The 16,776-nt window shown below is 39.2% G+C and overlaps 1 protein-coding gene across 1 annotated transcript in view; it reads right to left on the reverse strand.

Annotated features, from left to right (window-relative positions):
- LOC108673426 (dynein axonemal heavy chain 5) overlaps positions 1–16,776 on the reverse strand; it is a 75,450-nt gene that overhangs the window by 34,731 nt on the left and 23,943 nt on the right. Inside the window, 27 exon segments of the mRNA XM_047885445.1 lie at positions 64–198; positions 582–724; positions 933–1,131; positions 1,473–1,565; positions 3,448–3,678; positions 4,657–4,848; positions 5,122–5,318; positions 5,546–5,673; positions 5,811–5,929; positions 6,146–6,303; positions 6,735–6,873; positions 7,166–7,360; positions 8,668–8,855; positions 9,094–9,272; positions 9,720–9,892; positions 10,055–10,279; positions 10,656–10,817; positions 11,068–11,275; positions 11,596–11,748; positions 12,347–12,511; positions 13,112–13,311; positions 13,617–13,857; positions 14,073–14,311; positions 14,426–14,558; positions 14,733–14,881; positions 15,098–15,333; positions 15,919–16,120. Of these exon segments, the coding sequence (XP_047741401.1) occupies positions 64–198; positions 582–724; positions 933–1,131; positions 1,473–1,565; positions 3,448–3,678; positions 4,657–4,848; positions 5,122–5,318; positions 5,546–5,673; positions 5,811–5,929; positions 6,146–6,303; positions 6,735–6,873; positions 7,166–7,360; positions 8,668–8,855; positions 9,094–9,272; positions 9,720–9,892; positions 10,055–10,279; positions 10,656–10,817; positions 11,068–11,275; positions 11,596–11,748; positions 12,347–12,511; positions 13,112–13,311; positions 13,617–13,857; positions 14,073–14,311; positions 14,426–14,558; positions 14,733–14,881; positions 15,098–15,333; positions 15,919–16,120 (4,782 nt within the window).

Consider the following 16,776-nt stretch of genomic DNA (forward strand, 5'->3'; position numbering starts at 1 on the left):
TCATTCAGAGCGGAAAGTTAGACATTGAAATCTTTTCACAAATCGTATCAAAAACACAATTACCTGAAAATAGTATGGCGTGGAGGCTGAGGAGAAGTTGAAGTTTCTGTAGAGATGCTCATCGGGATTGTATTTCTTCAAGAAAGCATTGATGGTGACGGTCTTCGCCGAGCCTTGTTCTCCGATGAGTAAAATGCCCTGACCGCAATAAATCATAAGTAGAAAAATAAAAAATTTTGTGTATATTTTTTTCGAATGTAGAATAATTTACCTGTCAATGTTTTCGATAACTACATTTTCCCAGTTAATTCTAAAACCAGCTTATTATTGGGGAAAGCAACGCTATAAAACTGGTAGTGTACATTGAGAATTTCAACAAGTTCTCCAATAACAATAATCTCAAATAATCTGTTCACTAACGTTCAGATCCTGAACCTTGTTCTTAGGTTTAAACTTACCATAGAATTATTTCGAAGCAAAATGTGACAGCGAAACCCAATTCATAAGATTTTTGAGGGGCATTTGACTTTCTTCGAGTAAATAAAACTAATAAAGAAATTCACAGTAAATGAGCTGCTTACGAGGCCTTGCTTAGCGATGGTACGGATGAGGAACTCCATCCTGACGTTATCAACGTTAGGCACGAGCAGGGAGATGTAATCCAGGGAACCAAGTTCAGGGTAAACGAAACTCGGAACCCGCGACTCCCACCGCTGCCACCAACCTGATGTAGTAAACTGTTACTGTGTGTGAGTAACTCGTAGTAAACTGTTACTGTGTGTGAGTAACTCGTAGTAAACTGTTACTGTGTGTGAGTAACTCGTAACATGCCACTCACCATTTTCGTCGACGAGGAAGTCAACTAACACTAGACATGCCACTCACCATTTTCGTCGACGAGGAAGTCAACTAACACAAAACATGCCACTCACCATTTTCGTCGACGAGGAAGTCAAAGATAGTTTCGTACGAGTCCTCAGGCAGCGCCGGGAAGCTGAGGCTGCTGTGCTCGGTGAGCAGTCGCTGCTGGAGCAGCAGGCGCTCAGGCAGCTCCATGAAGGCGCCGATGCTCCACATCATCGCGAACACGAACAGCCGCTCGATGTGCTCCTCCATGGAGGCTTGTTTAGGCTGCAAGTTCAAATGTGTTGGCTTAATGATAGGCGAGCAAATAGTTATCACATGATTGTAGACGATGGTAGCTGGCCAAAAAGGAATATTTTTTTTTGTTTTGGCCAGCAGCCTCCTATATTGAATGATAAATGAATGGCAAGCAGTGCTTGGATTTTTGGCGCATGCCATAAATTGAATTGCATAAACGCTGGATAATTTGTTTAACTGAATAATTAGACTCATCCGTTTCTTTTAAACAGAATATTGTAGACTATTATATTGAGATAAGTTTGTTCGTTCCACTGAAAGACTAATCGTAACGTTGAAAACCGAAGAGATATTAATATCCAGCTGCTCACAGGAGGTTCATCAGAGTCTGGGTCGTAATCTTTCGGCAGAGGTTTGTTGTAGTCCGTCTCCTCGGGCAGCGTCCCAGCGAGAAGATGAGTCACCTGCCACAAAAATCATAATTAAACCCGCAAAAATCATCGTCCAAAGCCGAAAGTCTCGTCAAAACACCAACTTCAAAAATTTGCTCGTGAAAAATTCCTTTCTAATGTTCAGGATACTTGCAAAAATCTCATTATCAAAAATATAATAGGTCTCAAAATGTTAGGGAAAAAAATTCTAAATATCATATTGCACACGAAAAATTTCAATTCATGCACAAAATTCCTCTAATATGAGATTTGGCCAGATTTCACATGGCTCGCTATGACTAGTAAGCGTACACAATATGTAGGCAGCATGCGGTTAGTCTAGTCCGTGTTTCTCATGCACAAACGAATACATTACTTTAAAGTGCAAGTTTTAGATCCACCAATACAATTAACAAATTAAAAAAAATCAATTACTGGTAGTTATTCACAATAAATTTGAAATGCAATTAAGAATACGTAAAACATTTTTTAAACCACACCTTTATCGCCATATTTTACATTTCTCACCGGCGTGTCATTTGAATACAGTGGCGCTATTTTTTTCATCATTTGAGATAATTGTCAGAATTATAATCAACATGAGAACAAATGCCAAGTAATTTACATGCGTATTAATATGGTGCGTAGGCTTATGTATAGAATTAAATACCAAGGATCACAAAGGCTCGTTGTTAATATGGATCGATGTTATTCACAGCGGCGCTCAAAGTGAATGAAATTAAATTCAAAGCCAGAAAAGTAAGCTGACTGCATTAAATCCTGCATTAATGGAAGGCTCTTCCAGCAAAAGTTCTGTCAAATGTAATCTTCAAAACTCTCCTCAATGGCTGATGCTCCTGATTTTGTTTCTTCATTATCATAACATTGAACCCAAAATTACAAGAATCATTATTGGAGACAACTGGTTTAGGTAAAACTATTTATGCCAATTATCACTCAACGATAAAATAATGAATTCGTTCTTCGCGGCCCGTTGACCTGAGGCGGGACCGTGACTCGTCCCAAAATGTTCTACATGAAACCATTAATTCTGGACACGGGAGGAATTCCATAAAAAATACAAAGAAATATATTATTTGAGAGCAAAAACGCAACAGGTTTTACTGAAATCTGCTTCTTTATATCGTAATATTTTATACTTAGCAATGCTTTTATATACATTAAAATGATCTACTATACATAGTTGTCATAGTTGTCATGTTATACATGTGTCAAGTTAGGTGCACCTGTCACTGAAATTCTATTCTTCCAGTGAGAATATCCTGTAAGCTCAACTTAAGGACGCATTTTCTAACGAATGTGTTGAACGAATTAGGAAATGCATTAATATTAGCAGTCAAGAATTATTTACACAGGTTTTCTTCAATAGAATATAGTTGATTGACTGCCAGTCAAGTAACGCGGCATGCAAACGGATTATCACTCCGGGTTTTAAAGAACCGGTCCTTGTTGGTTCGCAATTTTTATTCCGTACTTCTTGTCACTTTTCCTTTTATAACAGTAACTTTACACATTATTCGAGAATGCTCTTCACTGTTCATTCTGAAGAATAAAATTATTTAATGCCCCACTTATCTCAACTAATTATTATTCAAACTACTTGCAATTCAACGTTTACGCATTCTGGTGATTTTTTTTTTTCAGAGATTCACACGCTGGACTTCACGAATAAGAAATAATTCTAGTTAGAAATACAAATATCTTGCATGAAATTAAAAGTTATAGTTATGCAATTCCAGCACATTTAAAGTGCGCACGAAGTACGAGCTTTTAAACAAAACTATTTAAAATAAACTTTATTTATTCGGTATTGCCGAGAATTTTAGGGACTTTTATAGGACAATTAGAGCACGCATGGTTACGGGTGCAAGTCATTATCGTGGATATTTGGCACCGCGGATTGAGTGTCGGACGCGGCTTCGTCATATCCCGGGGAACAGAAAGCCTCCGACACGACACTGTTTGTATCCGAGCCTCCACCACCGACGCCAGCACCAGGGTAACCAATTGCGTCTTCTGAACCAAGACCGTAACCCGAGTGTACCGAGGCTTGGCCGGCCTTTCCTCTGGAGCTTTCTTGTAGACAACTATCACTTAGAAGGAGGCCATCCAACATGCGCAGCATCTGGTAGTTAATTAGAGGTAGCACAAACCTTGAGCAAACTGACACACAAATCGTGGCGTAACAAAATACCATAAAACAATTGACGAAAAAATGTTATCAAATAGAATGAGCATGTAAGTCCGATAAAAATATTCGAAACTACGCTTGAAAGAGCGAAATGCATGAATATCGTCACGAGCTCCGAAATAGTTGCAAAAAATAAAGGTTCTAATTTCTTACCATATAGTGCGTGCTGAAAATATGGAACTTACCAGAATAAAATAAGACAATGAATTTTACCTCCAATCTAATAGATTTTTCCTTGAGTACAGCAGGTAGCTGGAGAGTAAAGCATTTATCCTCCTCAAATAATGTATTCTTCATGCCATAAGTTTGTACTTGAATCATTTAACCACTTGCCAATATCGCGGGACGCGGAAAACACGAGGTAGGAAGGCTGCGACTTCAGCCCTAAGACTCCTGGCACATGAATGTATCGGCTTCATCTTATGTTATTCATTTATCTTGGCGGTTTCAGTGAGAGTCGATTACACATGAGAAGCGCGTAATGCTTTGTTAGCTGAATACCCAAAAAGTGCTCTTCACGGTTTAAAGGCTTTTCATGAAAAAATAAGATGGACGCCTCAATCTATTGAATATAGACACCAACACAATAGCTGATGTTCATTTTACCGAGGGCAGAAATAATCAATTAAATATCAGTGTGGATTTGGTATCACCGCCATAGGTCAAAAATACGTCAAAATTAGTCGCAATGCATGGTTAGATGCGGTGAGGAATAATCATCGTTAGAGACAGAGGAATGATGGTACGGAAAATTAATCATTGTCGAATAAAAGAAAAACGCAAAACGTTGCCGAAAAAGAAACAATGCTGATTACCCAAAATTGTGGGATAGATTGCCGAGAAAAAAACTTCTGGACGGTAAATTTATTTGACCACCGTGTGACTATGAATTGTCGTACGAAAAGTTTTCTAACGTGCCTGCGTGATGACATTGATTTCAATGACGGAGAGGCTCCAGTGCAGGTTTTGTTTGGCCCAGGTGAAGATGGACTGGAAATGCTCCGTGAAGACACGGCTGAGAATTTGATGCTCGAACTGCGGTCTGTTATTCAGCCAAGCCTGGAATATTGGCCGCCAGTCCAGGCCTGAGGAGCTCATGTAGACCTATTAAAAAACAATTATGAGTTGTTCAGGCATCACTTCGATATCATCTTAGAGATCTATTCAATAATTTACTCTGGAACTTACACACATGGACGCGTTCATTTGTAGAACATCAATAAATGGAAAAATGGCAACTGGAGTTTTGGGTACATTGAAAATTTAAATCAAGTCAACTCTGTAGCAAATAAACGCCATCATGGTTCAATTCGAAAATTCAGGAAAATATATCATGAAATCTTCGAGTAAAAGTTAGTTTTACAATCTACTACAAACCATGCCGTTCCTCGACACCGTGGAGGGGGAAGCGTTTTCGATGTCGGCAGGCTCGAAGATGATTTTGCAGTTGGGAGACATGGGTATCCGGTCCCCGTTAGCCAGTGTCAAAGTCCTGTTGTCGTCCAAGACAGAGTTTAGGTTTTCAATCCAGATGGCATCCACAGGGCCATCCAGCACGATCCAAACATTCTCACCTGTAGCGAGGGCTATTCAGTCAGCCTGGATAGATTTCAAACACATAGTCTAATTAAATATTTTTCTATCAAGCTCATTTAAATAAAAATACTCGAGTGATCAACTAGTAATTACGTCTGACGCTTTAATCGAAATAAAATCGTGCACCTCAGAGCATGTGAAAACATCACAGTTGGACGAATATTCTCTTATCGGACAACGATGGTACGTATGTACAAAGAGAAACCTTTTTTAGTCTTCAGAGTCCTTCGCCAGAGGGTGGAGAATATCCCGTCCGTCCAGTCATTAGTAGCTACGTCAAGTCGTCCGAACATCTGAGCCGAGGTGATGGCTTTTGGATTCATTCTCATCTCCCTGAAATTGAAATGTGTTCATTACGTAACATTTTAAACGTCATCTGCGCACAAACTGTTCATTTTCTGTGACTCAATTCCTTTCTCAGCATTCAGATAGATTTTGAAGCGTGCAAGCTGTTCAACTCCATCCTTCACCTGTGCGGCTGCCCTATTTTAGTCAGGGCTTGCATCAGTACGTGGATGCACGAGGTCTTGCCGGCGCCGCTGGGCCCCAATGTCATCATGCCGTGACGAACTCGCTGAGTTTCGTACAACTGAAACATAAGAACAAGACTTCCATTCAGAACTAATTTTAAGTTATTCTTTAAATTTATCTTCGAAAATCAATCTGTAGAAAATCAATCAATCAAAAAGTGCTGTTGGATAAGAATAACCCAACGGCACTGTCCTGATTCGATCGAACGAATGTGATTCGTATACAACTAAACCCTCAAGTCTCCATGCATACAAAGTGCGATGGCTAGACAAACCTGTATTAGTTTGAGCCTCCAAGGAGGATGATTGGCGAGACCCATCTCTTCCGTCACCTCAGCAATGGCTGTTGTAAGCTGAGAATAGTAGCCACGTTCTTGAGACATATTCGGGAATAGGTCGTCGATCAGGGACAGGAAGAGAGGTTCATCTTCGTCTGCAAATAAATTCAAAGTTGTTGAAGACATCGTTGCAGAAGCACTTGAATTCATCTAATTCTCTCAAGTCTAGGCGATGAGCTGAGCAGACTTTATACGTGATTATAATTACAATTAAAAATTTTACTAGCGTGAAAATCATGAAATGTAATTTTTCCAAACCTATTTCTCCTAGTGTATACTATAAAAGCAAAAGATTTGAACCAAATGTTAATTATCTATTATGGTAAGAAATTTTTCAATGTTCCTCAAAGCATAAGGTGTCAATCTGAAGAAACAAGAAAACTGAAAGTTTTTTGTTAATTTTTTGTGTCATGTGATTGTTTGAACTTCCAGATTTCAAAAGCACTGCATCAAAATCTCCATTGGGCAGGACTTATAATCCGTGTTTTATGGTGACGCAAATATAAAGGGTTTTCAGCGGACTCACCCACTAGTTTGGAGAGGTTCATATCCCTGAGGACCCTCATGACGATCACGGCTTCCGGGTCCTTTGGGTTCGCTCGCTTCGCAGCTCCCAGCGTCCGCAACACGGAAAGTATGTTGCGCAAGCCAAAGTCATAGTGAACCTGCTCGTAAAACACACAAGTAAAAGTTTTCTATTTACAATCTTTTTATCTGCAAAAAGATAATAGTAAAAGAATGCATAATCATCAGAAAAGCCGACAAAGGAACGGACGGATAAAATTAAATGCCATTATAAATTATTGCTGGATAAAGTTACTAACCTGCCAATCTGTTTCAATTTTCTCATTTTCAAGTCATCAAAAATTTGTTTTCAGTTGAAAAGTATTCATCGTGACTCGTGAGGTATTGTAATGCACTAGAGTCTAGACCCTTTTCATGTGAACCATCTTGTACCTGTTTGGTGAGTTGCTCTTCACAAAGTTTGTAGAGCGTGTAGAACTTGCGAGCAAGGGTGATGTTCTCCAAGAATCCACAAGATGCGAGTTTTACGCGAATGATGATTTGTCGGTCCGGTACCATCATCGCCACATTGCGGAATTGGATCTTCAAATTTTCAGGGAGTTCTTGACGACCGTGATAGCCCAAGTTCTAGTAAAAATATGAATTGAATCGATGGGCATTTGTCTTATAATTTATAGCCGTTGATTGAAATCAGAAATCACAAGTTACTTCTTCAATTTGATGCTCCAGGCAGCTTAGATTTGGTGTAGGCTCGTTGAGAAAATACTTCAGTAAATCATTATTGGCTCTTTTTTGAGAAAAAAAAACTTACGGGGCGCTTCATGAAGAAAAAAATCCCGCAGGTGCCGGATTTCACACTAGCATCAATATATATCAATGTATACAATACTGAGGATCTGCTCAATTTCCTGTTCGTTAGTATAAGCAACATAAAGCTTAAAAATTTCAGTGCAAAAACATGCTATTCAGCACCCGCATGTTTCGTTGGCTGTGGCCGGCTCAAAAATTTGGCAGTGGCCGGCTCAAATTAGGAAAAATCCAAAAATATCAGGAAGACTTTACGAATTCTAAATTAATTTACCACAAAAATGTATTCATTTTGATGTTTTAGAAATGCATATACTCTTTTCAAACCTTAAATGTAACTGTACAATTATAAAGAAACATCAAAATGTCTAGGAAACGTTATAAAAATCGTAAAATTTTCCACACGGAATAATTGCAGGTCAAAGTCATCAGGAAGTGTATTTACACAAGTAATTATATGTACATTGCATTCTATGACCCCATGGAAGGATTCTCAAATTGAAACCTGAGCAGCATTGGAAAAATCTGCTCCAAATGTTTCAAACGCCAGCGAAAACTTTTATGAAAAATAAGGTGGGCTTTCATGGCCTATACTTCAAACAGAACATTTCTTTACCTCATCCACATTGCGAGGAACGTTCTGTGGGTGAAGGTTAGGTTAGAGAGATTATTATGCACTGCCTTCAACATTTTATTAGGGGAAGGGAGAACAGTGATTGGTTCCACAATGCATGTTGCCCAGTCTGCCGATGTGTTTGCGTCTTGCATGTTTATGTTTCGAATTAACTCCTGATCCAAACATTAAAACTTATATTTAGTTGTCACTTAAAACAGCATAAACTTGTAAATAATTAATTAAAAATAATAAATAAATGATAATAATAATGTAAATAATAATTAAAAATAATAAATCATGAATCGTAGGCTGAATCATCATGAATCGTTGATATTTCTTTTTTTAGGATCAATTTTAACATTATCCCAGCTTTCTCACTGAGACGCAAGAGCACTGTGATATGGAGATTATAAAAGTCAAACAACATGAACCTGTATACATATTTATAATTGTATTACAATAAGAACTTGGAATACAATTCATACTGTTCCTTTCCCATGCCTCCACTCACCATGGTGAGAAAAATACCAAATTCAGGGTTCATTTCGACAAGGTCGCCGTCGGTGAAGACAAGGTTAGGGCGGCGCTCGCGCTTACAGTTGTGCAGTACCGCGACCTGCTGCGCGGCCACCGAGAGCACGGCGAGCTCGATGCGGTTGAACTCGTCGAAGCAGCCCCACGATCCAGACTGCACCAGGCCTGATAACGGTGAAACATTCTCAATACCACGCACTTGCCAATCAATGGAACAAGTTTTATACATAATCGAAAAGGTGCAATTAAAATAATGACGATATTAACAAGACATATGTATTCAACATCTTTTGTTCCTGAAAAGCTATTTCATGCACATTCATGGTTTTGATGTGGACAATAAAGTTTTCTACATCGGGGTAACCAAAAAAAACGAAAGAATTTGACTGCTGCAGACAAAGACCTTTGTAGATGCGTCCTAGACCGCGGTAGTCCATCTGGTCGGAGCAGTTGAAGACGACCACGTACTTGCCAAGAGTCTTGCCCATGTCTTTGGTGGTCTCAGTCTTGCCTGTGCCTGCCGGTCCTGTTGGAGATCCTCCACAACACATACTCAACGCCTGCGCTAACGTGATGTAACATCTGGGGAAACGGTGCAATACTTCTGATTTTATATGATGGCAATTCGATTGGAATTGTAATTTAAGAATCTTGCGCTCAGGAAAAGATACTATTAAGGTTAGAATACTGGCTTACGTATTTCGAGAAAGAAATATAATGTTAAAAAATTTACCTATATGAATACGAGGCAATCAAATACAAGAAACATGAACAGACTAAAAATTAGGACATAAATGGACACATTGCAGTGATTGCTCAGAAACAAAAGCTTGTGAAGCCACCATTGACAAATCGGATGAAAAATATTTTGCTATCAAAAAAGATAAATGTTGATAATTTCTGCTTCAGACTCATCTAGCCTAGTCTTTATTTCTCAAGCTATCATGAATCATACAATTTTGAGCAGTCATAGAGTGTTAAATATATGATTTAATTTATCATTATTTAACTCTTAAATTATTGTCGTACCTGTCTGTCAAGGGGGTAATGACCAGTCGTTCAGTGCAGCCCAGAAACTCGTTTTGGTAGGTGAAGTTCACGTCCGTGATGGCAATCGACGTCTTGTCCGCGTCTTCTTTGAAGTAAAACCGACTTTGTCGCAACCAGTCGAAATCCATCGGAGATTTTACATTATTTCGGCACTGGCACACAAAATGTTACAATTTCAACGCAGTTTGGTATTTTCGAACTATGTCATTTAAATCCTGGTACCAAGCGAGTTACATTCAATTTATTGTCAAACTCCATGCCGACTATACATACCATCTTAAATTGAGATGGTCAATATTATTGGCGTTACTTACCAACCCATCAAAGATATCCCGTTGGTGGATATGGATTGTGATGAGCGTTTCATACTTGGTTCTTTGAACGTGTTCCAGATCTCGCGTCGTTGTGTTGATCAGCAAGTTCAATAAGTCGAGGAACCTGTTGTTCATGTCCGTCATGACTCGCCTGTCGGCTCGAGCTTGCGACAACGCGATCTCAGAGTCTCTGGTCCATATCATCTGTAGCCCTAACAACCCCACCTGCCAACAAATAAATTGATACTCTTCACTTCTCCAATTGAAAATAATTTTTGATAAATTATGTTAGAGAAGCAAATTTGCAGTTCTTCAAAGGAAACAGAAGAACCTGCCCGTCACAAGCTTTATAATATCGTGTTGATATGGCAATACAAAAATTGAAAACGTCAAAAACCAACCCTGTGATAGGCCACGACTCGGCAATAAAAATGAAACAAGACAATATAATTTAGGCCCATATTTAGATACATTCTAGCCGCAATTACTATTCTACGAGAATCGTGCAATGACCATTCGAAAAGAAATTAATAAAAATAATATTATTTTTCTGAAACATTTCACATTCGGTTTCTCTCTTTGCACGAAATAAATTGATTACCTGAGCAGGGAACTGCTCTAGGAAGCGCAGCAGGTTGAGATCCTGGTCCTGAATGACGTGGTAGGCTTGCCTGACGATGCCGTGTACCGACTGCTGCGACATCTTCAGCAGCTTCATCAGCCACAGCTCCACGCTGCCCTCTGCACGCACCGGCTTCTCGAGCTGGCACCAGAATAAGTTCAATTAATAAAGTATAGCAACATGGAAAAATTTTATGCATGTAAAAAAAGGAACTGATTATATAGTTTCTTTTGTATTCTGATATTTTGTTGACTAATATGGTCTTCGGGTTCAGTAAAAGTATTTGCTATTCAGATGGTCTGAGTGATGTTCCAGGCGCGTAATTCATTAAATTACCAAACCTCATTTACTTGAATAAAAATTCAAGAGACTATATAAAGTAGCAAAGCACCTGAACAACCTCTCCCTCGGAAGACACAATGGCTACTATTCTGTCATAGTCAGTCTCGTGAAATTTCACGAATTTTGTGTTATCAAAAATGGACAAAAGATGCGCCTGAATTGTGTGAGAATCTGAGGCTTGTCCAAGGATTTCCAGGAGCGCGGGGTCCGAGACGAAGAAGAATCGCGGGAACATCACCCGCTTCTTCTCCAAATATCTGCAACAAAGAAATCGTACATCTTACCTTCCAATGCACTTGGAAAAATTGGAATGTGAAGAAATAGTATTAAGCGAGAGATAACGCGAGTCACATAATTAGTACTAAAATTTACAGGTCCAAGTTTTTCAAACCCGCGTTATAAAAAATACTTTCGGTAAGATTCGGGATGAACACAAATCAAATGTTTATAAATTCACTGTTTTCAGGGCGGAGGTAAAGTTATGCATAAATTAAAAGGCTGGAAAATATGATGGAAGAGAGAAAAAAATTAGAAAACCTTACCTAGAACCAGAGAAAAAGCCTTCAGAAAACCTTACCCAGAGAGGGATTTTTGGCAGAGTTCGAGCTGCTCCTGGAGGTGGGGTAGCAGTTGGTTGAGAAGCTCCTCCCCAACGCAGCAGGTAACCACGTTGGGGCTGTCATGCGCACGAGCCATGATCTTTTGCCAGTTTTTGTCTATCACATAAAACCTGTGAAATAATTCCAAGCTTTAGACATTGAAAATACACTAACGTTTATGTATGACGTCGCAAACGTTCACAGCTTTAATGCTAAAATAATATAGTTATAAAAATATAAATCTATCTGGAAATTATATTAAAAGGAGTAGAATTAATCAAAATTAGAATTCAAATATTTTAAATCACACTTTCGTATGTAGGCCAGGGCATATTAAGAGGTGGTCATTGCATTAGGTTATAGGTTAAGGGTTTTTCATCTATTAAATTATGAGCATAATAGTGCTCGTATAGTAAAAGGAAGCTATACCTGGAGTTAACAACTTTTAGATAAATTTCCCTGAAAAATTTATCTCTTCAATAATGGATGCAACTTTGTTCTTGTCTTTGATGCCACTCGAAAATGTTGGAGTTGATAGTAGACGAGTAGTAAAACTATAGGGTAGAAAATAGTGGACGTAGAAAGTGTCAAAGAAATGGTTGCCGGGCTAATTGGTATGAACTAAGAGCAGGCTAGCGTTTATATTATGGTTTTTATATTATGGTTTAAGTAAGGTTCTATCCCATTTAAAATAAGAAAGTTTATGTAAATGAATGGAAGTTTACTAACCTTTTTGCTTCTTTCGGGAGTTGCTTGGCGATATCACCCCCCACAAAAACGGCCTCGAGATACACCCACAAGTTCTGCACGAACAGCCAGCGCTCCAGCACGTCGTTGGTGCTCGAGAGGTCGCTCACCCACTTCTGGATCTGCTTCCGGAAGGGCGTGTTGTAGCTGCGCAGAAAGTAAAATATGAATGGATGACAAAAACAAGACCTTCTATAAGTTCAAGCAATTTTGTCGTTATATATCATCAATATTCATCGTCGTATGTATAAGAATTTTACTGCACAAGTCCCTGAATATTAAATCAAATTATCATTCAATTGGTTTATTAGCTCAAGATGGACAATGATTCACGATTTAAATGAGATTTTTTCAAATCAAATGAGATATCACGATTTAAATGAGATTTTTTTCAAATCTTATATATGTATCGCGATGCACCAGAGAAAAATGGCAAAAACTACTTGACCGATTACAGAACAGGGATCGTAGGATCATGTTCCGTTTTCAAGAGCGGAGGTCATGCACCAACTGATTAGAGGTCAAGAAACATAGCGCCATAGGCCGTACATAACGGTGGTGGTCAACTGACAACCTATACAAAGCACAGACCCAAATATCATGAAGCTGTCCACAAGGCGGGAGTCACTGACCGCTTAGAAATCAGAGACACAGGTATCATAAGGCTGTCCTCAAGGCGGTCACTGACCGATTAGCAAGCAGAGACCCAAATATCATTAGGCTATCCTCAAGGCGGAGGTTACTGACCGATTAGAGAGCAGAGAGCCAAGAATCATGAGGCTGTCCTCGAGCTGCGTGATGACCTCAGCGGTGCTCTCGCCCCGCAGCAGAAGCTCGCCTCGGTTCTTAAAGGCAGCAAACGTGAGCTCGTGACTCGCCCACTCGTTCGTTACCAGACGCAACTTGGCCTCGATGTCTTTCTCTTTCACGGCCGAAATACAAATATCCTACGGGATTGTTTTCCGTTTCAAAAGAAATTGAAGAAAATAACAAGAGTTTAAGGAAATCAGCTAGTATGATTACTATTTGAAGCTGAAATGAAGAATGGATCAGATCATTGCAGCAAATGGGATAATACTGGGAATAAAACTCGCTTGAAGAAATAAAAGAAAAATCCTTTTCCATTGATTCCCTTTAAAAGTTAACTAAAATCAGCGCTGAATGGACTAACATAATTTTCAAGAACAGTAATTATTATATGTTTGTGTCTTGAATAAACAGTATGGCAAATTCTAGTCCTCGTTTATCTGACCTCGATATCCTCCTTGCACTGCAGGATCGGAGTGTCTAAAATATTCCTGAGGCAGAAGTTTTCAGCCTCAGTGTTGAGTGGCCTATCGATGGCTTCAGATATCCTCTGCCAGTGCCTGGCCTTCATGGCTTTGTTCGACATGAGCTCCAGCAAAGGGCACATGTCGTTGAAGTCGTCGATGGTCTTCTTGAGGGCGTTGAACGCAGGCCATTCCTTCAGAGCTTTCGGCAACTTACGACATCTGATGTGTAATTCAAATGAGAAATCAATCAACATTTAATCATATATTCGCGTTTGCAGGAACTTTAAAGGTTTTCAAGTCGATGTTGAAACCAAATTGCTCTCTCAAGACTTAATCGTTTTTCTGGATGTACTTTACAGCAGAAAAAAAATTTATTATATGGCTAAGAAATACTAATTAAGATTAATTCACGCAGCTTCTAAAGTGCAACTCACCGATTTTGGAACTCCATAAGCTCGTTATTGATCTCTTCGATGTTGACTTCCGTCCAAGGGATATCGTAGTAAGAGGACACGCGATCGATGACGTCATTATAGAGTTTGTAGAGCTTCTGCAGTAAGTTGAGCTCCTTCCTTATCTGGCCAAGCTCGACGAACTCTGAGCGCGGTAAACGGAAAAGCTCTTCGCCCACCGAGTAACTTGCGTGTTTCCGCCACAGCGAGTCGAAGCGGTTCTGGGGTGATATTAAAGTGTCATTCCCAGCATACCTAACCCTGAAAACCGTTTATCATAATCATGCTTCTAACTAGCAACTTATTTCTAAACCTTAATACCTGGAATTTTGTACCTGAAATATCACAAGACGATCTGAGGCTTCCCTAGGCAGGAGACTGGGTACCATTGGTCCGGAGCTTCGGTAATCTTGACAGAAACGAGCGCAGTCTTTCTTGAACGTTGCCACATTGCGGATAAGTTCGTTCCTTAAAAAATATTTTAAAATTTTATCAAACAATTGAAACCATATCGTTTAAGCCTAATGGGGTTTTTAGTGTAGATTAATATAACTAATATATTCATGCACGTTGTACAGTTTGATACTTAACAAATACTAGCTTGGAGCATAATCACATGGAGCATGAGGCAGATTTATGTACCTGAAATGAGGCTGCACTCTGGAGAGATTATTTTGAACTTGTACTGACTGCGCCAGAACTTTCTGCCAAGTCCCTCGTAGGCTCTCCATTTTGTCACTCTCTTCCTCGTTAAGGCCAAGGCTGAACTTGGCTAGCAATGCAAATGACTCCTGTGTGAAAATGAGCCCATGTTAACATGTGAAAATACGGCTTAGAGTACCGCACACCTATTAAACTTTTTGTTATAATGCACTTAAGTATGACATCCCTTAGAGATTCAGGAGCAATCAGAAAAAAATCAAAGTATCGAATCACATTCAGCTGCTCAGACCAGTTTGTCCATAAAATATTGGTAATAGTATAATAATATTAGCACGACTGCTAACCTCAATTGGATCGATGGAATCGTCCATGTCAAGTTCAAGGTCCCTGGTTTTGCGTAAGATGTCGATGGCACCTTTAATGTCATCCAAGTCCTTGAGTGGACGGTCAAGACGTCTTGATAGCTCGTTGAGCAGAGCAAACAACCTCTCGCTCTCCTTCATGTAGTGACACTTAATGGCCTCCGCGTAGCGAGACACCCAGATCTTTGTTTCTTCAATAAGATAGCTCTTCAGACGGCCTGGCATTGCATGGTATTTGTGAGTTACGATTACTTCTCACATTAATTATTTAAAAAACTGAACGCTTCGTTTGTGTTACTAGGTGATTACGCTTTCCAGGTGTGCGGGGAGAATCATATTCGTGATCATATTGGTTAGTGATATGTAAATAAGTCACATAAATAATTAGTACAGGAAATTAAGGTCCACAAATAACACAAATGCAAAATGTGGGAAATTTGCTTCTAGTGAAAAGTTGAAAATTTCCAGGCAACAAACTAACATTATCTGCCCATGAAAGAACTCTTAATTTTGTAGAACCAGGCTATTTTTCAAGATAAGTCAATTCAACATGATAAGCAATGCAATAAAATCTTCTACTGTGGTACGTATCACATCGGAAAAGCATTTTTAAAAAAAATTTTCAATTTATTGCGCGTGTAAAAGTTGTCTTTGCGTTCCCCTCGCAAGTCTTACGCAAGTAAAAATTTGCCAAGATTAATCAGTGTCTGATTATTTATCAATATTTAAAATATATATTATTGCCTGATAAATTATCACTATTTTAAGACTATTTATCAGTGTCTGGCCCAAGGCGTTCTCACTTGTGGCGATATCAACAGCCCCGACACTGTACGCGTCAGGCTCTGCCAGGATGCTGTCCCCGAGCTGCATGTAGCCCTCGATGACCGCGGCGTACTCAGGCAGCGTGGGGGAGCTCGCCAACATGTTGCGAATTGTTGAGTCCTTATCTACGTTCCAGAGGGTGTGATATTTCTCCCAAGGACTGAACGTGCTATCCAGCTCCTGTTGTGACGAGTATTATATCATATGACCTATGAAGGGATTGAATATGATTATACATCAGTAGATTTTGACTGGCAAGTTACATGCGGTCATACTTTCTAATAAAATATGTCACAAACATTAAGGCACGCAAATAGGTAAATATTTAATGAAATCTAGACATGGCTGCGATTCACTTACTACCCATCTTCATTGATTTTTCGTTCCTCAAATTGAATTTACGCGATTATCAGAAGATTTAAACGACAAGTTTCTACATTGCCGCAAAAAAGATGAAGACGAAACACAAACATGCCTTCGCAAAAAAGTCCAATCTTAATCTGATAATTATATGCATGGCTTTTAAAGGACGATCCTTTTAATGTAAGTCTGACGTAAATGAAGGAACAGTATGATAGCAATAGCCGTAAAGTCCAAATCCATTATAAGTTCCCACAGCAGCTTACCCTCTGCAGGTACGAAAGCCACTAGAAAGTTAAGTTTATAACAAACAGATGTTTACCGAATTGCGCGCTAACTTACACGGTGCGAGGGGGTAGACCATTTTTTATACATAAAAAAAGATATTTATATGATGACCACAATTAACTGTTTCTTGTAATTGTGAGGAGGTTATTGGCAAAACAAGTAAAACAAATTAATACGATTCGAATTAC

The sequence above is a fragment of the Hyalella azteca genome, unplaced genomic scaffold (genome assembly GCF_000764305.2).
Source record: "Hyalella azteca isolate HAZT.00-mixed unplaced genomic scaffold, Hazt_2.0.2 contig17967, whole genome shotgun sequence".
Taxonomy (NCBI): domain Eukaryota; kingdom Metazoa; phylum Arthropoda; class Malacostraca; order Amphipoda; family Hyalellidae; genus Hyalella; species Hyalella azteca.